General features: G+C 38.1%; 1 protein-coding gene across 1 annotated transcript in view; it reads right to left on the reverse strand.

The window, feature by feature from the left end:
* SHANK2 (SH3 and multiple ankyrin repeat domains 2) overlaps window positions 1-23,707 on the reverse strand; it is a 297,654-nt gene that overhangs the window by 197,163 nt on the left and 76,784 nt on the right. The window contains exons 10-12 of the mRNA XM_085300991.1: window positions 19,793-20,102; window positions 15,291-15,460; window positions 1,714-1,827 (exon numbers count right to left, since the gene is read on the reverse strand). Of these exons, the coding sequence (XP_085157117.1) occupies window positions 1,714-1,827; window positions 15,291-15,460; window positions 19,793-20,102 (594 nt within the window). The remainder of the gene's footprint in view (window positions 1-1,713; window positions 1,828-15,290; window positions 15,461-19,792; window positions 20,103-23,707) is intronic.

Genomic DNA, 23,707 nt, shown 5'->3' on the forward strand with positions numbered 1-23,707 from the left:
ACCTGCTGGAGAGCAGCTCTGCAGAGAAGGACCTGGGAGTACTGGTGGATGACAAGCTGACCATGAGCCAGCAATGTGCCCTTGTGGCCAAGGCCAATGGTCTCCTGGGGTGCATTAGGAAGAGTGTTGCCAGCAGGTCGAGGGAGGTGATCCTGCCCCTCTGCTCAGCCCTGGTGAGGCCTCAGCTCGAGAACTGTGTCCAGTTCTGGGCTCCCCAGTACAAGAGAGACGTGGAGCTACTGGAGAGAGTGCAGCATAGGGCTACGAGGATGATCAGAGGGCTGGAGCATCTCTCCTACAAGGAATGGCTGCGAGAGCTGGGCCTCTTCAGCCTGGGGAAGAGAAGACTGAGGGGGGATCTTATCAGTGCGTACAAGTACCTGAGGGGAGGGTGTCAGGGGGACGGGGACAAACTCTTTTCAGTTGTCCTGTGTGACAGGACAAGAGGCAATGGGCACAAACTGAAGCACAGGCAGTTCCGCCTGACTGTGAGGGGGAATTTCTTCCCTGTGAGAGTGATGGAGCCCTGGCACAGGTTGCCCAGAGAGGTTGTGGAGTCTCCTTCTCTGGAGATCTTCAAGGCCCGCCTGGATGCAACCCTGTCTAACATGCTCTGGGTGACCATGCTGAGCAGGGAGGTTGGACTAGATGATCTCCAGAGGTCCCTTCCAACCTTACTGATTCTATGATTCTATGAACTATCTCCAGTTTTATACTACTCTGGAGCTATTATCTTGTCCCTTGCCTTTTATTCCATTCTACCCTGCTTATACAGTGCATATACAGAAAAAATATATATATACCTGTGAAGTTTATAATGACATACATAAAATAATAATGTTCATGAATGAATGATACTATGCATAAATTATAATGCGTAGCCTGTGCAGCCCCAGGAAGTTCTTAATCAATATCTCAAAAATCCCACACATATCAACAGTTTATTTAAAACTGCACACATTTCTGGAGAACATTAATTATGTTCTTGGAGCTCATTTATAATGAGCTTTTAATTACAGAGGATGTCCTCATATCTTAGTTCTTAAACACTGAGAAAATATGAGATGTTAGATAATTCTTAAAATAATATGCTTCAATTTACATCTCTTTTTCTTTTATTATACCAGAACTGTAAAGACTACTTGCTTTACTTCAGTCTTGCTTTACTTATGGCAGTACAAATGTATGATAAAGGAAAATTCTGTTTCCTTTGTCATCGCTAATGACAGCAAAGGCGGGCACTCTGCTCACGCGTGCCTCTTCTAAAATTGAGTAGAGGGAACGTTAGAGAGGTAACAGAGGGAATATTATTGCCATGACCAACCGTTTAATACAGTCCACGGCTATCTCAGTTTGGGAGATCACTGACCAGTTTTCCTTCCACTGTTTAATCAGTCATTCCTCTCCAGTGTGAGGAAATAAACTGCAGCATACTGCTTTACACAATGTCTGCACGTATTTATCGGTAAGAGCTTTAGCATGAGTTTTCCCTCATGAGAAAGACTGTTTGCTTGGAGAGCATCCAGTAAAACCTGATCAATAAGCCCATCTTTATTTTTTTATTCAGCAGCTCAGCTTTATTTAATTCTCCAATTTCTGGTGTTGCACAAAAGCATCGCTGTATAATGCGTTACAATCCAGCCTGCCGTTTTGCTTATCCAGATACACTGCATTTGTCATTGTTAGAACTCAACAGGAACTTGATCCRATTACCTGGTTTGCTTTCATTTGGTTTACACTGAACTTCTTCAACACAGTCTGCAGGAAACCATCCAATATGTCCCCGGGTACTGCCTTCCCAGAATCCACCTTCACCAATGCTTAAAACTAAATGTAGAAAGACATAGGCAGTATTAGGGTTTTTTTTTCTCTTCCCATGTAAATACCAAAATTATTTACATAATAGTTCGAATAACATGTTGGTAAAAGCAGACACAGACACAGTACAATAACCCAAATCCTAGTTCCCCAAACATGGGCACAGAATACCCTTTAAATGTGACTCTTCCTGCGACGTCTTTGGATTCTCCTCTGAAACTAGTTTTGGTCAAAAGTTTCCTTGGCCCTTACATAATTCTTTCTGCTTTCAGTGTTCTCATTTCTGAGAACATCTATCCTTTTATCAAGGATAAATGCATGGTCATATTAAGATCAAAAATTTGTCTCGCCTGTCGCCTGTTTGATTCAAGTTGCACTGCTGAGCCCACATAAAACTGAACTCACGCTGAAACTGTTTTATATATATATATATATAAAATATATACACACACACAAACATGAATATACACATGTATACACATACATATACTTTATTTATTTATTTATTTATTATCTTAAATGCTTTTTACTTCCTAAGGAAACACGCCATTTTAGTTAATGGCTAGCTCCAGAGATTTGAAATGTAGGTCAAGTAATATGAATTTAATGGAGTGGGCATACAGCAAGTACTTGAATATCCCAATAGGTTCATTACACAATGTAGATGCCTTCTGAAATATTTCAATGATTTTTCACAGTAGAACATAACGGCAATGGGGAGGAGAAAGTTTTACCAACAGGAGAAAAAGGTGTATATTGCAGTTCTGATTATCTTGATTAGTCTTATGACTTAATAAGGACCGTGAAAAAAATTTGAAGAATAACAATATCTGATTTTACTATTAAGCAAGTGGAGATGAATTCCATAATAAAAGCTTTTTAAACATTTTCTAAGTACAACATTTAAATAAGTTTTATAGAAGTTTCTACAAACCACAGTATACTCAATATGTATTAAAAGAACATAAATGGACTATTATACAAATACTATATTTATTTAATATTAAAATAAATGACATTATATTTTAAAAAGATATAGTTATCGTTTCTAAATAGGTTGATTGGGAATTTAGTTCAGTCATACACAGCTCCTCACAGTACATCTGTATAAAACACAGTGTTCAGTGCAGAGATCCCCGAGCTACCAAAATTAAGCCAGTGGATGCTGGAACGGCGCAGCCCATCAGCTGTGTGCTAGCTGAGCCAGCCAAGCTAACTGGCCCTGCTAAAAATCAAGGATAATTAGACCAGGCACATCTCTTTGCTAACGTATGCATCTGGTTTTCAAGACCTGGGATAATCTCTCTGCAGGGTATTGAGAGATGTAGGCATAATCACTTGCTCAGAGCTACCTTGATGATCTCTTTGCACTGTTAAAACATACCTCACCAGGCTTTAAAATCACAGTCGTGGAGCCTGACTGCAATTGAATTCTGTAGCTGTGGCACAGCTGTGTCTCAGTGGCTTTGAATTCGAACTATTCATGATAGGCCAAAGAATACCCCTGCTAATACGTAAGAAATCTGGCTGGACACGCTCAGACCTGTAAAATTGCATTTAAATTAAATATTTGCCTGCTTTGTCAATAATGCAATCCTAGGCTATTTGTAATATTACTTACTAACCTTGTAATATTATTGTCATTACCCGTTACTATTACATACTAATGGCTGTCTCTTAACATAAATTTTTAACAGAAAAATATTTTTTTTGAATTTTAAGTCCTTTACTCTAGTAAATCTAGATGTGTAGATCCTATGAACTGTGTGTTTATAAATCACTTGCAGTAAGAAGCACACATTAAGCCTTGGCACACAAATCCATTAAAGCAAAATCCTACACTCAGATAGGTCTCACAATGCACAATTTATCAAGGACCTTTCTGACTTTATGTGTAAGAGCAAACTTGTCGCTTTCTATGTGGTTACAGGATAATGGTGGAGGGCACTGAACTTGGAAGACACCAACTCTACACTGACCATAAACATTTTTTAGCATGACTTTTCTTTAAGTCATCTAATACCTGTTGATACTGTTTACCTAACCCCAACTATTGCAGTTCTACATTTAAATGAGAGCAAAAATTAAGAAACCAGATCTGTGACCTAATGATATTAAAAAAATAACATGTAAATAGAAGTGTTAAAAAATATAAATCTGAGGCATAATTAACAAAAAACATTTTGATAAACTATTCTTGCAAATATTGAAAGCTTGTGCACCATCAGTCACAAAACCAATCTGATTACTCAATGCTACATAAAAGAGAAGGTAACCACCAGCACGCAATATATTATTAAGAATGCACACTCCACTCACATGACAATAGAGTGCATTTCTTCATATATTAGATAAGGAAGTAGTAAAACTTAGCTAATAACATATATAGATATTGTAACTACTGTAGCATCCTATTGTAAATTGACTTAATAAAAGCAAGTCTGAGATCCCATTCAACTGAAAAAAATTGTGAAATATGAGACAGCAAAAGACTCCTGCTGCAAGTAACGAGTTTTGCTGAGTAGGGTTTTGAGCACAGAATCTCAATTCTGATTTCGCTCTTCAGACTTACAAGATAGGGGAAATATAGACTACTAGGCAATTGAGAAAGGCTTCCCTAATTTAGTATTTTATTAATCTGTCAGATCTGTTATTTTGATGCTCTGAATTACACAGTATTTCAATGTCTAAAAAATATTTGCACTGTAAGAACGTAGGTAGTTGAGTACTTCACACCTACAGAGTAATTTGATGTGTTTATAGTAGCTGAAGCTGATAAAACGTCCAAATCAAAATAGGAAATCTGCTTTGTAAGCATATATATGAGTTCAAGGTGAAAAGTGATTACTTCACAGCAAAATCAGTCCCACTTCAGATCACTTCTACATGAATTATTAAAACTTGCCCAATTACAAATAGTAGGAGCAAAGCAGAATTACACTTAGACCTGACTAAAGACATAACGTCTATAGAAAAGAGGTAGATGGGAGTAGAGGTATTACCAGAATTCAGATAGCCTTCACAATTCTGGTTCAAGCCTGTCTGTGTGTCACATGTACAAATAAAATAATGGGACTTCTAGACTAACTGTCATGGAAATTATGGGCATTATGGGTTCCAAGAAAGGTGGGAAAAAAAAGACAGAATTGCAAGAGGCACACGGACGACACAGGAGGCAAAATGTGGGAAAGCCAAGAATAAAGCTGATGTACAGAGACGGAGATTAATTGTTGATGAGATGGAGAATAAGCACATATGGCATAAGACTTAGAACGTAAAGGTTGAGATGAAGACACAGGTTCTGAACTAGTAAGAAATTTCATAAAATCTTTTTCATGCATCTCAGGTGGAATCATTAACATGAAATTCAGCAGCAGGAGGCTAAACCATAATAATCTATGTACCTATAAAAATGGGGCACATTTCATATATTCCAATGTGAGTAACTGGGAGCTTACAGGATGGATCAAAAAAACAATTTATCTTTCCAACCCATGGATGCTTTCCAGAATGAGGCCTTAATTTCTGTCTTATCCCTCTCACAATAGTGCTGAGGAGATATGCTATAATGGATAGTTTGGTACCAGCAAGAGATTTTCTAATAAACATTTTCCCTCCTGAAGGGCATAACAATGGTAAATCAAAGGATAACTTTCCCAAAATTAATAATTAGGCTTTATCACTTGAATTTTTTTTTCTCTTGCTTTTAATAAAAAGAAAAGATGTGGTTGCTATGGCAAGAGCAGGCCAGAGTCTCTTTACACACAATATGAATTACAATAAGGAGTCTGATGTTGTAAGAGTAAAAATAAGGCTCTAATAACATCCTGAAGCCTGATATGTCTTTTCACAACATAAGTGTAGCTCAAAACATGGATTATGTTTAATTATATGAAGAAAACTGCAAATCAAATTTGGACAATTACCAAACAATTAAATAACATGAAAATATGTATAAGCAGATGCCTAGTAGGACCTTATTTTTTAAATGCCTTGAAAGTATTATATTTAATACCAATTTAATACCAGTCAGATTCCACTTTGCCAGAAGTCCAAAAAAAGAGAGGGAAAAGAAAAGAAATTCTATGTAGTGCCAGCTCAATAGATGATGTTTTGTCTCTTGTAACTCTTGTAACATCTAGGTTTTTCCTGCAATGTATATAACTAATTTAATATAGTCATCTCAAATATTAAGTATTCAATATACTTTCAAAATCTACTTTAATCAAAACAAAAAAAATTAGTTTTATTCATCCTCATTACAACTCCCTTCATTATGCAGTAATCAAGAAACAGGCTATAAGAACACATTTCCATTAGCCAATGTTGCATACTATTTCTAAATTTCTTGAAATAGTTTAGCATTGTAAGCTGAAATTTCAATCAGTGAATTTTTCCAGGTGTCTCTATTTGCAAAAATTTCAGTGAAAATTGGAACTAAATACAGGTCACTGTTTTTATAGTTGTTAAAGGACATTATCTGAAACTTTTTTGTATAAACTGCAGTCTCAATCCTTCTCTGAGAAAGGGGAAAAGAAGTAGTGACATGAACTGGGAAAGACATCACCTTCTGAAAAAAAGAATACTCCTATAAATTGGAGAAAAAAGAAAAAAAATATAATACTAATAAAATTGAAAATATGTTGAAAAATCTAGCAACTGAACTAGCCTATCCTGATGTAAGATCTGTCAGAGCTAGAAGCAGAAGTTATATCTGCTCATCAAGAGAAGCTGAAGATTTCAATACTTCTAGTGAGAGGTGGGGTCACATAAACCCTCTAAAACACACAGTAGAAAGCAGAAAATTTCAAATTTTCATTCTTAAGTTAAAAAGGAAAGTGATAAAGTTTCCCTTCCATCAGAATTGCAATCAGAATATATTATGTGATTTGACTCTGCTGTTCAGTTGTTGATAACAAATGTTATTTCCCTAATGAAATACAGAGTTTTCATTTGTATTTTAGCTATCAAGGTTCAGTGCAAATACAAACTAGTTTTGACTCTTAATGTAACAGCCTATCTTCTAAATTTCCCTTTTCTAGTGTATTAAACCGTATTTTAAAGTTTCCAGTGGACAGAGACCCAATTTCTCTATTTCGGGACTATTAAATACCGATACTGTAATTTAGATTTTTTTTCTGTTGTAGAAAAGGCTGCTATCTATGTAAATTTTCAAAATTATTAGATCTTTGGAAGGACAGTCTATGGAAGGACAGCTTCCAAATGACAAATAAACTATACAAGAGCATCTACTTCAATGAGGAAAACAATTTTGCTTAAAACACTCCCTAAGAAAGGCACAACTTAAAATGCATGTCCTTAGCCTTGAGTTGTAATGGAAATTTCCTAAAGCATATATTTCAATACTTTAAGAAGGTCAATATTTAATCTATTTTTGTATACAACCAAGTAAATAGAAAGGGATATTACCAGGCAGGTAGAGTGCAGAATACAGTCCTCTGTATCTGAAGTGCAGCTTCAAACTTTACACAGTCACAATTTAATCTTGCTCTACCTTTTTTTCTTAAAATTGAGGTTCAATTTTAATTTTACTCCACATCTTTTTCTATCCCTGTTTGTTCCTGAGAGATATCCCTCCCTCCCCGCCATTAATGACGAACAGGATCTGTCTGTTCTGCCTTATGGGCAGATCTTTTTTGGCTTTAAAATACATAACCAAGAGAGACAGTGATACAACTTGAGACCAGTGCAACAAGACTGGAAAGGAAGTAATTGTCTATAGCCCTGATGACAACCACATTAAGGCCACCAGTACGCAAATATGTGACTGTGCCTCAGCTGCCATGTAGAAAATGTTCTTGTGCAGTCCACGTACAATCTGGAAGGAAAGCTTGTGTATCTGCACGTGATGATTTTGTATGACTGACGAGAGCCATTAGATTCAACTGTGGTTCCAAAGACATTTCTTTTAGTGGTGAAGCAAATTCAGCAAGTCTTTCCCATGTCTGGCTTCTTGTCTCCATTTCCATAATTGAGTAAAGACACCTGTTAGTGGCAATTCACAGGTAACTGAAATAAAGAAAATAACAAGGGCACCTCATCCCGCTCCTCTTTTTTTCCCCCTAAACTTACTTTTGACTTCCAGTTTTGCCACCAAGAGAAATGTGTGGAGAACTGCAGCTTCAAGGAGTTCTCCTTTCTGTAACCCAAGTGATCAGACTTCTCCAAAGGCTACCTTACCCAGTTGTAATTCAGTATTAAATTGTCTGACCTATCTTAATAGTCTAACTTCTAGACCCTGAGCTTACTTCATATCTAACTGGTTGTGTCCTATGGCACTATGTCAGTGAACRGCCAGACTGACTAGCCTTAGCTTTTGGGTGCCCGTCACAGCCAGAACCACTGTGGCCATAACCAGTATCAGGCTAGATCTGGACTAAAACCAGCTTTCTTCCTTTATAACCTTTATTTTCTCAGGAAGGAAACTAGGGCAAAGGAGGAAAGGAAAAGGACCTTGGGTTGAGGAGAAGATGACAATGATGTGCTGTTCACAGAGCAGCCACTCAGAATCCCAGAATCAAAATCTACAATTCAATAATTTGACCATAATTCTCTAAACAGGAGAAAGGAAGTATCAACTGAAAGGGAGCTCAGCTGTTCAAGTCTTCCTTTTTCACCTTTGCACTTGGAACAAGTTTCTATGAAGTCAGTCTTCAGTCAGAAGTTTGAGGGAAGTAAAGGAGAGAAAAAACACCTTAAGAAACAAATGTTCTGAGCTGACTTGAATTTTGGACAGAAATTCCAAACAAGCACTGCAAAATCTATTGGTTTATAACTTTTAGCACTCTCTTTTAAAGAAGGCTCAGAGTAAAGATTGCTCTTCTCTGCACTAATCCCCAAATCGTAGGCCAAGGGAAGGCAAAGTAGAATCAAGCCACAAACAGGTCCCAAACCAACTTAGATCTGGAAGCTGTACCACTGTGCTGGACCAGTGCTTGTCTGCAGTTTGCAGTTCCTATCGCTCTTCTGCTATCTCATGTCTCCTGAACATTTCAGGCCAGTTCATGACTACTGAAGGGATGCTGGCTTCAAGAAGTCAACAGCTAAGATGATGCCTTGCATATAGGAATTTGCAGATGGTCTCATGTCCTAATCACCTGCTTGCAGCCTCAACAGCACTTACTTCCTGCTGGGGAGGAAGCAAGGTGTGCTTGTTACAGCACTCTGATACAGCAGTTAGCCACCCAATTCTCTCTCCTGTTCTTCAAATGCAAGCGAGTTGAAGAAATGAATTAGATTATTATCTGTGATGAGTCATAATTATTTATGTTAGGAATTTAAATCAAACTGGTAAGTCAGGAGGCAGTAAGGAAGCTAAATAGACCAGTGGATCTGAGAAAGATTAATATTTCATTTCACATTATTTTCATCTATAGAATAAAGGAGTAGCAAAAAAAATACTTTTGTAAGCCTCTTGCATTAAATTCTGCTTCCAAACTTATTCACATACAAGGTAGAAAATGCTGATGAAAAAACAGAACCGCGTTTCTGTAGCTCCTCCATTTCCAATATTTTATTTACTAATACAAGTAGTGCAAAAGCCTAGGAGACCAACTTGCTTCTTCCCACAAGCACTGTCTGTTGGCAATATCTTCAGGCACAGCAGGGGTTTAATAGCCTTTCTTTTTCAAAATGACTTACAAGCAGATTTCATAAGAAATGAAAATGTTAGCAATATATTTGGATTGCCCTACTGGCTCAGACCACACTGAAATAAAAGCAGTTTTGTAAGGGGCAGTATTTCTAATGCCGAGAACTACTGACTGTCTGACTAGAACAGATGCTTGAATTACTACAGTTTCTCTAACACCAGTCCCCACAGAATTTAGCTGAGAACGGACCCAGGTTGTGGCGAACTCTTTTCAGAAGTGCAGGCTGTGCCAGAACAGGGTGTCCCTGAGAAGATTCACCAAAAAGTCTATGTTGGAGCAGATCTGAGACACCAAAAAATTATTTCTAGTTTTTCCAAATGCCAAACAGTAGAAAACTTCTTTAATCGCAGCAGTAATCCTAGAAACAGCATTTTCCATAACCGACCCACAAACCTGTTTGCCTTCCAGGTGAATAGAGAGATAACGATATCATGACAGGCAACGAAAATAAGAGAGGAACATAAAAATTTATTGTTGGAGGCCACCCATAAGGGCAAACTAGATTATGATCTGGGACCTGAAAATTAGAAGAAATTAATGGTAATTATATGGCAAAGAGAAACACTAGTAAAAAGCATACTAATAGAGAGACTAGCAGGAAGACCAAAATTGTGAGGAGGTGAGACTTCAAATAATCTCTAAGTATTTGCACTAGCCAAGCATGAATTTTCTCCTTTTAGGTCACTAGTAAGGGATAATTCATGTCCATTTCAGATACGCTTTAATCTAGTGTAGTTTCTGAAAATAACCGTTGATTATTTTGTTTCTAAGTGACAAGAGACTGTCTGCATCATGCTGAGTGGTACCAGAAACTAACATCTGCTACCGCGTGTAACAGAGTATGCTAGCACACGTTTGAATCATCGGTAATCTTCTCAAGGACACACACCTACTTCTGCGTTGCTTTGTCTTCATGATACTCACAAAGCACTTTGAAGCACTACATTCTCTTGATAGCTCTGAATTTTGTTACAAAGAGGCTGTTTGATTTCTTATTTGAGAATTAAATCTAGCAATGCAGAATATAACCTACATTTCGCAGACATATTATAGCACATAAAATAAATGTTTGGACAGGGCCAGGTTTATGGCTATGGACTTTTATATGTAAAATGAACAAAGAAACAAAGTATGTTAAAAATATATTTCTATGAGGAATGAAGCTAGTACTTTTTCACTTGTTTTCAGTAAGATTAAGCAGGTTTATTTAGATTAAATGAAAATAACAGGTTTATTTTTACACCAGCCATGGCCCTTCTCTCCTGAGTGGCAGACATAAATGATGTCAGTGTATATGACTAACCAGTAAAAATAAGGTAGATATTTTTGTATAGGCTATGTAATATCCTATTAATACAAGACCATCTTGTTTAGTTTATATTTTCTTTGGACCTAGTCCATTCACAGCTTTCTCTGAGCAATTTCCTTGTATCATAAACTTTGATCTATTGTCACTCATGCAGTTTTGATCAACTGCTTACAGCAAGACACACTTACTTAACTGCTGGTGTCTTGTAACAGTAAGAAAGGATCCTAAAAATGCATTTTATAATTACAAAGTGTAGGCAGAGGACCCCCTGAGCTTTTAATTTGGGCTGGAGATTACTGAGCTCGCACTGAAAAAAATCCTAATTTGCYTCACTGCCATATCAGCTAAGTATTTCTAAGCCACTGCTGTCTCCAAAGTGACCACTTGAGGCACAGGAAAGTTAAGTAATTTGCTCATGAGCAGACTGCAGAGTCGGGGGAAGAGTTGAGAGCAGAACCCAATTCTTCCAGTTATTTCTCCCTGTGCAGCTCCATGTTTCATACCCCATCAAATTATTCAGAATTATTCATCTGAACCAGTAAGTAGGTAGGTAGGTAGGTAGGAAGGAAGGATCTAAGAGACACATCTTCATCTGATGAAAGATCTTTTCATCAAGAGTTTAGCAATTCATTTCTGTGTCCCATCTTTATCAAGTTAAAAAAAAAAAAACTTCAAAAAAAATTTTCCCAAATAATTCCTTTCTCTAATACGTTGTTCTGAGTTTTTGGCCCTGTGATGAATGTCTTGCTACATCTTTACTGTGATTATTCTCACGGGATATAAAGAGATGAGACTCCCTTCAGAGTCTGATTGAATGAACATAGGTCATAATCCTATAGTGAATTCCAATATACATTTGAATCCTTCTGAAGAATCCAAGAAGCCAGTACTTAAGCGTCACTGTTTTACACAGAATGGCAGCAACCAAGTTAGCAGAGGAATGGGGCTAAAACAGAGTTTTTTCAGTTTTTAATTGTAAGACAAGGGTGTTTCCAAAGTGAGAAAAAAATGAATTCTACGGGGGATTCAGTGTTGCTTCATTTCCTCCAAAGTGAGTCCCTAAGCTTTAAACAGGCAGGTGTAGCTCCAGAAAATGAAAATCTCAGTGGTGATGGTATTGTGATCTTGCCAGGCAAGTCTCAAGAGATCTTCCTTGTAGCCAGTGGTTCTGGCACTCACTTAGCATACAAGATACACTGGAGCTTACAAGAGCTCCAGTGCCTGTGCTTTTGGATGATGGAGAGGGAGTCTATCAATCTCTCCTATTGCAGCTATTTTTCATTCTGTATAAATAATTATATTTTCACTGAAACAGGGAGGAGAATCCAGATTCAAGATCCTGTTTCAATGAATAAAATTCTTCAACATTGTTATACATCTGGGACATTTTCAAAGCATCAGTGGCTTTTTACCTAGCTTCTTCAATCTCTAAATGACATTGATATGTTCCTTTTGACATATTTTTTGTGACATCTGAGAAACCAATGATATGGTAACATAAAATAAAATCTGATCTTGTTCTGAAAGTTTTTGCCTTGATTAATAATAAGAGTCTATGATATCCTGTCCTAGCCTTCCTGTGTAAACAGCCTTAATTTATTCTCTGCAAAATTTCATTGTAAGTAGTACTGGCAATCGATATACACATTTTTGGTTTGTCTAGATTAGTTTTTTTTTTTTTTTTAGTAAGACTGACAAGTATAAAAATGTCTCATTAGACTTTACTACACCAAAGTTCTATCAAGTGCTCTAAAATAAGAATATCTGCAAATACTAGACCTGTGCCTTATTTTAATTCAATGTCCAAATTATATACGTGAAAAAAGTCATACTTGTAGGGATGACCTGATTTTGGCTCATCATTTGGGCACATCCTTTTTGCTAACAAAAACAGCTAATTCATAGCCAGTTTCAGTAAATACAGATTTTCCCACAAATAAAGATGCAGAATTCACAGGGCAGACAAGATCTGATTTTCTATTTCAACGTTTTGATATACATTTGTTAGTGTCCCCAAAACAAATCATTGGTCTCAAGTTCTGATCATCCTGCTTTAAGAAGATTTGAAAAGTGGACTAATACATTCTTCTTCCAGTTACCATCACAGTAACTTTGAATCTGAACTAATTTTTTTGGCTCCTGATTTTTTTTGGGTTTTTTTGGTATCTTATACTCTTCACTCAAATATAAATCCCTTGTTCTTTAGACATTTGAGAAAACTATAGTCTCAAATTCTATTTAGACTTGGCTAGTAATGAATTTCCCTACCAACTTTGGCATCCCAAGCAATCTGTCATACCATTTCCTCATTTGTCAGGGGAAACATTTTCTGTCTACATCTTTCTCCAGAACTGCCTGGGGTCTTTACAGTTTTATCCTGGTGGCAAGATAAAGTCTACACTGATCTTATATCCTCTACATAAACAAAAATATTGCTTCATCTTCAAATGCAAAGCTCAGCTGAACACAATTGTCTAGGGATACAATGCCCCCCACAGATTTGATGATGGTGCTCAACTACATTCATTCTTTATCTATCTATTGGCACCTACCAGAACCCTTTTAAGTCACCGAATGTAGAAAGTTATTTAGCATTAACCAAGCCCCCAAAATTTCATTTGTAGGTACTATCAGTTCTTCCTGGAGCTGTTAAAGTCTTTGGAGTTTATGTATTTGGTGGTGTTCTTATGTTTACTGCTTTTATTATTATTCATGTTCCACTACAAGTAACATTTCTTTCTCATTTTCTTTTAATATACTGACATTCACCTTTCTCAATTGTTTTCACCCTTCACCCTTTCAGTGAGGAAAACTCCATACAAGACCCAAGGCCTTCCACTTTAACCCAAAGGCCAGTAGTCTCTTAAAAAACTACAAAAAGATCACATTTGCTTTCAATTTGCTTTACATCTTCCATGACAACTGTTCACAATGTAACTTTACCTTTCTCTAGGTCATACTCATTCTTCTGACACTTGAAGGCTTTTGTGAAGAAGTGCTACTATTCATTACTTCTCTTGCATATATTTTCATATACTGGCTGCTTGTATAACTGATTCTCAAAACATGCAAAGCTCTCTGCAGTCAGAACCTGAAGCTGAGTTCTGCTTTTTATGATTTTCATGTTAGTTGATACTTGGCATTCCCAAAAAATCTATAACTTGAGAACCTTGCTGCCTGCTATTGATTTTACTCTAGTCTAGGTAACTTGCATTACTTGGTAAATTTTAAATGCTTTTATTAAGTATTCATACTGAGACTTCCCAAAGCTCCTGAGTGCTATTTTCTTTAGATGATAATCACTGCTTCCTATCTGATCAGGGCTCAGTCTCCCAAAACTGTACAATTATCTGTTCAGCCCTACAGCAACCACAACCTCTGCTAAGTTTTACCTTCCTCATTCATCCTGTGTTTAAAATGAATCTTGCATATGCTTCAACTTTAAGTACAGCATTAAGTATGGCTTTCTGTACTACACCTTCAGAATGCTTGATTTAAAAAAAAAAAAAAACTATTAAAACCCACAGAGGTTTCAGAACCAGCCATGGCCAAAAATACGGCCCCCTTCTAATGCCTCCCCATTGTTCCCACCTATTGTTTGCAGACTCGGAAGGACGAGCTGCTGGAACTTTTCCATTTTTAAGATAAGTAGTTTCAGTTGCAGGGAAGTTTTCATCTGTTAAACAATTTTTTTAAGAGTATTGAATTTACTCCTTTTCATTCTTGTTCTATAACTGGTATTTAGTTTGTGTAGATTGAGCAGAAATGAGAAATCATGACCAGTTTTAACTGAATGTGCAAAACTGCAGCTGAAACTACATAACAACCCACTCAGCTTCTTAGGAAGTTCAAGCCTGAAAGCCACATCTCCTGCTTTCTCCTTGAGAGAGAGTACTTAGTCTTCAATGTAACACCACAGTTTGACCTTGATCTTAGCATATTCTTGGTTATAAACTGCACCAGTGGCCAGAAATTATATGCGTAGCACTGTATTTTCTCCCCCAAATATTTATACTAGACCCCATCTACTCCTCCTACTTGTCCTAAATTTCGTAAGAGGGTCTTTTTCTGTTTAACCAATAAATTTTCCTTGAGGCAAGAGCTTGAAACAGATTTGACCATAGCAATGTTTTCCTCCTGAGTTGCTTAGATAGCTGAGACATCTACAATCTTTTTAAAGCTCTGGAGTTATCCTTCTATAATGACTGCAGCAGCAAACTGTATGTTCTGTGCAGAAGACACTGCTACTCTTTGTGCACATATTTTAAAATTTTAGTGGTATTTTGAAATCAGGCAAAATAGCACCTGAATATGCCTTGGTTACAAAATGGAATTAGGAGAAAAATATTCTGTAAGGGAACAAACGCATAAAAGCAGTCCTACTTAACATATAAAATAGATTTTTTTCTTCCTAAAATAGAAGACAATTTTAAAATGAAATTTCCCTCTAGCAGAAGAAAATGGTTATTCAAAATTAATTATGCACTCACCTTTTACTCTGTCCCCTTTGTGCAGATGAATTTCCCCTTCTCCTTGAGGCTGATATGGCTTTACAACGATAAAAAGTCTTCCAGGTACAGCACTGTAAAGTTTGCGTTTTGGACCCTGGTAATCCAAGACAGAGAGAGTATCCTTGTTGGCACTAGGACTGTAACTGGCACTGGAAATTGAAATTAAGAAACATTAATTTGTTATTGAAAATAGACAAAGTTGATGTTTTATCATCACTTTGGTAGGATTTGGTAGCATCACTGAAAGGACAGTCATCTTCCAGTAAGACACTTAACACTATAGAAGAAGTATCAGGTTTTCATCTTACACACAATGCTGAAAATCTTTGAGTATGAAATACAGTCAGTATTCACCTGATCATAAAATGAAAAGACTAAAATTTTTAATCATTCTACAAATTAAACTTGCACTTTCACAGATCTAGATGAATTTTAATTTCTATACAAAACATAATTAAAAGCATTGCAGTAGGTCAGAAAGACTTTAAAACCACATCATTTGCAATTACTGTTGTGAATGGAGAACTTTGTAATATTGCAGTATTAACTGAACAATCAAGGTAACTGAATTATTAACTGAATGGATGGAACAAATAAGTTACTTCATCACTCTGAGACCTGGAGCTAAATTTTAGGTCTGAAAGTGCACAAAGGACAGTTCTTGTGGTTAACATATTCTCCAAAAGACCATTTTTTATTGATGGCAATCAATAGCTCTCCCAATGACTTCAGAGCAGTACACCCGCACAAACTGTAGGTCATCAAACAACATGGCATCTACTTAGGGTGAATAGGGAAGAAGTTACTGAAAACTGGTGAATAATATATGAAGAACTGAATGAAATGTTAAAAATACAATAGAAGAAAATACAAATACAAAAGAGGATGGAAAAATTGTAAGAGATACCATAACATACTTGCAATACACTACTATTCAGCTATTAAGAAAAATGGAAAAACTTCAAGTCTTACACTGAAAGTCTAAATACAAAAATATGCATGAGATAGAAGAATATTCATAAAGATTTTCGGAAAAAGGTAAAATATCAAAAAAAGAAGAATGATTTAATGGTGGTCTAGCATTGCAACACTCTACTTCGTAGTAAGAGGAAAAAATAATGCAAAACTATTGCAAACAAAATAAATGATGAAGGATGGCATTCACTGTTTGCTTGTCCTTTTTTAACCAATCTCCTAACAAAATAGGAGTCAATGAGGCTCTCAGTAGAGGTAAAAAGCAGGTTGTCTGGTTAGAAAATACATAATGGGCTTTCCTATAAGGAACATTTTCTTTTTACTGCAGTAACTTCTTTATCATTCGCAATTGTGTCTTCCTTTCATCTGGTTGTTCTATTTGTTTATTACTGTGAACAGGTGCTAATAAAGATAAGCAGTCCTTAGTGTTTAAAAATGAACACTGGTTGCATGTCTGTGATGGCATTTGAAGAAGAAACCTCAGCTGACTCTAGCAATTGTTTAGAGAAAGACAGTAAACGATGTTGGTAACTTTTCTATTCTTTTTGTCCATTGCTTTTAACGTGTTAGTGCAGAAGTCATAGCCATAAGCAAACCAGATACATAAGCTATTACTACACATCCAATTTCCACCTATATCAAGCTGCATTTTCTGACTAATCTGTTAGCAACCAGGCAGCAGCTGTACATGATGTTATGTCCCAGCATCTTATTTAACTCTCATCACAGCAGATTCAATCATTTTCTCTCTTACGGAAGGAGGAGGGAGGAATGGCACATCCAGCCTTTACACTGAATGGATCATTTCTCAGGTGTCGGGCTTACAAATTGAAATCAGGGCTGCAGCATGGCATGGATGACTTACTAAAAACGATCATCCCTCTCCCCCTTGTCCCTAACATAGGCTCCCAGCCCAGCAAGTCCCCTGCCATGAGGGGGCAGGAGGAGGAGAAGGGGGTTTCAGGAGATGCGTGCAGATGCAGGAGTCCTCTCCCTGTCACTCAGGAGAACATGGCCATCCTTGATGGCTCAGCAGTGACYGAGTCCATACTAGCACAGAAACGGTGCCATTTCCCTGCATCTCCCCAGCCCCCAGCAGATCAGTTTGGCTATRGAAAGCAGCAGTCTAGTGAGATGATGAGCCACACGCTGTAAAGATCTCAGGAGAAGTCCTCCCCAGCATAACTTTCCAGCCTTCCCTTTTGCACCAAACAAACCCCATGCAAAAGACTAAAACAGAAGCTCGTTAATGCCTCTGGTGCAGTTAACCCCTTCTGTACACTCACCTCTTCCAGTAACCTAACCCTTTCTCATTGCTTCTGCTCCAGAAGCCACCACTATGCCTTGTCTACTCCAGAACTTACTGCTATGTCAAAAGAGGCTCTTTTAATTTAAGGAGGAGAAGAGTTTCATAGGAATGGACCATTTGCAAATAATAAGCATCAATAACAACAATGACTGCAATTAGCTGATAGTAAGCAGGTGCTCAAACAGTTAAAATAAACAAAAACTCTGAGGAAAGTCCGATGTAAGGTGCCACTCATGGCTGCAAAAACATGCCTTGGTAAGAAAAGGCATTGCTTGCAGGAAAACTACATAAAAATGCTTTTATTTGTATTTAAATTTAGAAGCTGGAAATTAGAGACTCCAGCTTCCTTTTGAGTATATACTCTGGCCATCTTTGGAAGAAAAACACTGAGTGATTTTTCTACTCCACAGACAGGTAACAGTTTACACAGTTCTGATACCAATGCATCAGCAGAAAGAATAAAATTTTGTTTCCACAAAATTTTAGGCATGAAGTTTTGTTTCCTTTATCATTCGTCCTGGTTTTCAAAAYCATGCGCTCCCAGAAAAGGCAGAGSCAAGTCATTCGAATAAAGCAAAAGCAAACAAATATTTGCTTTTACAAAAAGTTTTAGCACTTAATGAACTGTTTATATTTTAAGATTTCACAGAGTATTATTCCAGGAAAGTTAACAAAACTTTTTAATCACTCTGAGYTAACCAATTCTTTCACTTTGCTAGCGCCAGCTGTAGCCAGAAGATGAGGGTGTTCACTGTGTGAAAAGCATTAGGCAGGTGGACGTACTTATTTAAATAGAGCCTCATTATAGACAACGTGATTTTATGCCCATACGGTTCTCTCTGAGGAAGTGTGATCCAAAGTTATTGATTTTTCATGATTACCGTAACATATGCTAATATAACAGTAGTTTGCTAGTGAAGTTCTAGCATGAAACCACTGGCCTAAGAAATTCAGAGTCTCATTTCTTGCAATGATTCTTACAATTCAGACAACTTTTTTTTACAGTGCAGCATCTTCCAATATTCAGCACTATTGCTACTATCTCAAATAATGATTGTCAGTTTGGGTGCCTGCAGCTAAAGAGGGAAGAAGAATGTGCAAAGTAAAAGCAGATAGCTTCAGCTGACTGGAAAACTCTCAGTAAAGCTCCAGCATACCTACAAACGACAAAGAGAAAACCAACAGCTGCATTTCTCAACAATACTCCTTTTTTTTTCCTGCACTGAACAATAGATTTACTTTTGCTATTAGGAAACAGGACAGACAAAGCTCAGTATTTTAAGTGACSACTGAATAAGTGTTTTGATCAAAACACTTAAACTTCAGTTCCTTCCATCAGTATTCAGCTCTGCCTCCCTTCCTTTCTGTAGCCCTGCACTTTAACCCGTCTGGTTTATCATCCTGGTGCATTTTCATTGCTTGCATGCTTGACAGCAGCCGTTTGCAAGTCCTCCTMAAAGTGAAGCTGTAATTATCTATTCACAGGACAGTGGTTTTATAAAGCTGAAGCCTCCATTTGTGATCAAAACACAGACACAATCATTTGTTTTATTATATTACCTACAATACCTACATCATTCCAATTAGTCAGGATTTGTTATCCAGTGGGATGTAGCTGCAGGATATTTGCAGAGAGCGCCTGCTAAATCACATTTGTAATTCAAGAGGAAAAAAGAGCAGCAAGTTGTAGGGAATGCAAAATCCTGTAAGGATGATCACAGAAGGAGCCCATCACATCTATCACCATCAACGCAAGAAGCCACCTTTGCCCCCAGCCAGCCTCCTATGCTACACAGTACAGCTACACAGCATTTCAGCAATACTCCCTCCCTTATCTCAGAAGCATTTTACTTTCCTGTCAAATGCAATAGTTGCTTTAACTATTAAAGACTCTCAAGAGCTAGCACCTGGATTTACACCAGAGGGGCACACTCAGTGATAAGTCACCACCTAACTTTGTTCAGCTTTAAAGTCTGCYTCACTGCTCAACCTCCAGGTTGAAAGAGCTGCCATTGATTGGAGCTTCCAAAAACCAGGGAGGGGAGGGATTAAAACATTCAGCTTTGGACATGTCGAGATTTTATTACCTACATATTACATGGAGTGCCAAACGGGCATGTAAACAACACTATGGAACACGGTAGTCCACGTGGGGACATTATGAATATTTCATACTGTGCAAATATTCAAAAGTCACCTGATGTGCCTGTGTTGCTGCCTTTTCGCATCCTCGCCCAGTCTGTTTAAGGATGGCGACCGGCTCCGAGAGGACGGAGTGTAACTCCCAACAGTTTTTACAGTTCCATTAGGATTATTCTGCATCTGTTGAAGAAGATGAGGTGAAAGGCTGCGGTGGGAAGAAGCAGAAGAGGAGGCTGACCAGTCGGGGAGGTTGTTGATGTTGAGATTGTTGTCGCTGTTGGAACGGAGCAAGACGCGAGGTGCTGCCAAGGTGCTTGGGGGCCTCCGCCTTCTGTTTGAATAGGTAGGAGCCTCTCTGAAGGGCACTGTGCAAAGAAAAACATGCAGGTAATCACAGATGATCTTACTGTTTATTTGCATTTATCACCTCATAAAAAGATTTAGCAACAAATGGCATTACTTTTACTGCAGAGAAAAACAGGCACTCTACCGTGCCTGCACAGCTAGACAACTTAAGACATCATTAAAACTGAAAACGGGGCAACATTAAACCGTTTCCTGGCTTTAATGAATAGTTAGGCAACACCTATAGCATGAGTCTGCCGAACTAAGGTCTAGGAAAAGGGAAACACTAATTTCTTGCTAAATTTGAGTCTATTTGACTTCTGTTAAGATTTCCTCATATCTGACCAGAAAGTTACAGAATGGGGCTGAGCAGCAGCTTTTGTGATGCATGCTCCGAGGTCCTCCCCTGCTGGCATCCAAACTGGGAGAACTCTGTTCCATTGCAAGTTCAGGCCTAACTTGAAATCTTTAATGCTAACAGCCACCTAACCACTTCTTCCAGGTTAAAAATTGAGGACATAGATTTTTCTCCTGGCAGAACTCTATTATGCTGCTAAAATCCCTTGGTATTTCTCTCTTTCTAATCCAGGCATTTCTACCGCAGCTGTCGCTATTGTATATAGAACATATTACCCAAGAGTAATGCACTCAACTTCATCCCATGCTGTGTCCCACAGAGAACATGACTGCATCTAAAGGCGGTAATATACTAGTTAATGAAATAGACACAACAGAAAACAAAAGCGAGGGAAATAAAAATCTAATATAAACCAGAGGATTCATCCTTCCATCAGCGCTGCACTCATTGGAGTATAAACACTACCTTTTCCAAATCTCCATTTCTCACTGTAGAGAGGTGCTTAGTTCCAACAACTTTAAAAGAAAATTTCCTAATAAAAGGCAGCCAACTCACACTAGCTGTGATGACACTTCCTACTCATAAGGTAAGAAAGGATCTGACCCCGAAAACTCACATTTACTCCCACTAATTTCATGGTGTTGCACGATTTGATCCAAAGTGCACATACTTACATTTGAAAAGGGACAGTGTTATTCCTAACAAAAGGCAGCCAGGAATTACTCTGAGGACTTTACTGGGCTGCTGTAATTTTCAAAAATTTTATTGTAGTAGAGAATAAGCCCCACAAAGTATTATCCTACCTACCTTAAGTGCCATTAGGAGACATTTATAAACTGACATAAATATCTATACATTCAATATTGTTCAAAAATGAATAAAACTGAATTAAAACATGTCCACCATACTGTGCAAACAAATAAACTCATATAAAGACAAATACACATAGTAAGCGCTCTATCCTGCTTTGAAATACAACCTTTTGTTGGCTGAACACAGCAGAATTTAAGATCCTAGAGCAAAACTGAAACATGATGTAAAACAAAGGTGTAACTGCAAGGAAAATAATGGTTTACAGCATTTTCACCAGAATCAGCTTATTCACTGCGATCCTGAATATCTTAAAATGACATCGTCATATTCCCAATGAATTGAAACTTTCTCTGGGGGGACACTTTCTCTGGGTCCCAGCATCACAGMAGCAAAACAAGAGAGGACAGCGTGCAGAGAGAGGAAGAGCTTTAAATTCAGGTCTGTAACATCTCACTTGAAACAAGGCTCGAATAAAGGAAGCAGTCTTTAAAGCTGTTAAAAGGGATAAGACCAGGAGTATAGTATTTATGCTAGAAACTGCCAGGAACCCTGTGTAATTTTCAGGATACTCCAATTTTTCATATTCCGTTTTTTTTAAGGTTTCCAAAGAGGAAAGTATATCAATGAAAGTGCCTTGCTGCTTCAACTGCCACGACGAAAGCCATGGCTAGTTCTAACTTAAAGAAAACTCACAGCACATATTTCCAAAATGACCATATCCAGACCCTCTCAATTTATGTGCGTGACACAGACGTGCTGTTTGTGCACTCCTGCATTTCTGACGTTGAGACCACGGCTCTAGAAATGATTCAGTCGAAGACAGGGACGTCGCCCAGCTACACTGGAGCAAAATAGTTGCTGTGATCATTGCAGTAAGGAAGAGGCCGACCCACGCAGACCTGCAGGCACCCACCTGCTCACGGGCTAATCCTGCTCCCCAGCGCCACGGGAGCTTGCCTCCGACTTCTGTGAAAATGAGATCTCGCCCTGCTGTTTTAGTTTCTCTCGAGCTTAAAATTGTGGCCATTCAAAGCCAGACTATCGAGCCTTCAACTCGGAGATGTAAGAAACTAAACGCCCTCAGTATTTCTGGAACGCGTACGGTGAGTTTAGAGAGGCGGAGGGGTGCGTGCCGGCGGGAGCGGGCGGGAGCACGAGGGCCCGCCGGGCGCCAGGGCGGACCGAGCACAGCAGAGCGCGTTCACCCCGACAGACCGCACAAAACACAAACCTGCCCGTGCCTTTCCAACGGAGGACGGTACAACCGCGGGCACGCGTACGCGCTTCCCCCCCGTCAGCTTAAACTGGTGCTTTATCCGTTACGTATCTGAAGAGGATTTTAAGGGCTCGTTTAGGAGTTGGCTCTTGACTTGTGAYTGATGTGCTACTCTTCAGGAGAGAACTAGCAAAATTAGCCTCTACTATATAAAAATAAGCAATAAAGGAAGACAGCTAATTGTACAAACTGACGGGTGTCTAACACAAATCTTTTATAGAAAGAGTTAAAAATAAGTATTTCCATGCCTAAAATGATTAATATTCCACCCAACTGTTTCTTTTCCCCAGCAATCTGCAAACTATAAGTGGGTGGATATTTTTTTAGCTGCTTCTTAGGCATTATTTATATTATTTTCACAATAAAAAATAACTACAACACAAAATAATGAAATGCAAATGTACATGCTTTAAACTCTGTTGGACACTGTCTTTTCCCTAACACTTCACTGTGTTCCAAACTGTAAGAATGACTGTTGCAAAACTTGTTTGGGAAAAACAGATAATATAAAGTGATATGAAAATTTCTGAACTGATTTCATGCTTCTAAAGTTTAAAATTATCACCCCTAAAAGCATACCTGAAAGCATCCATTCCTCTTCCAGCTCTCAGAATTTCTGTTCCTAGTATCTCACACATCTGAAGGGGAATCAAGCAGCATTTACTGATAAAATTCACCTAGCAAATTCCTCATGTGTCTTCAAATGCATTTCTCAGGGAAAAAAAAAATATTTTAAAAACTACCTGACCTTTCAGAGAAAAGCTAAAATGAATAAAGTCAGTCAGTCACATTCAGCTTTCATAATTAGTTGCCTAACTGGACAGTCTAGCATAAAATCATGTTGAAAAAGAAACTGCAGAAATTGGTTAATTACAGAGTAACTAAGCCCATCAGATTAACTGTGCACAAGAAAACACCAGCCGGCAACGCCAAAGCGTCTGGCTTTCATCGCTTACCTTCTTTCTTTGTGAAGGCATTTAACAAAGACTTCATTTTCCCCTGTCACTTTAGCAGCAGTCCCCTCATTATACCTCCTTTGCTGGGAAGGAAAAGAGGAGGAAGGAAGGAAGAGGAGGGAAAAAAAAAAAAAAAAGAGAGAGCGAGCCAGCTACCCAGCGTGTGCGCGTAGGCGGCGGCTGCGGGCGCGGCGGCAGCGCGCAGCCCCGCGCAGCGCAGCG

The sequence above is a fragment of the Rhea americana genome, unplaced genomic scaffold (assembly GCF_003343005.1).
Source record: "Rhea americana isolate MKP2758 unplaced genomic scaffold, rheAme1 scaffold_17, whole genome shotgun sequence".
NCBI classification, from domain to species: Eukaryota; Metazoa; Chordata; class Aves; order Rheiformes; family Rheidae; genus Rhea; species Rhea americana.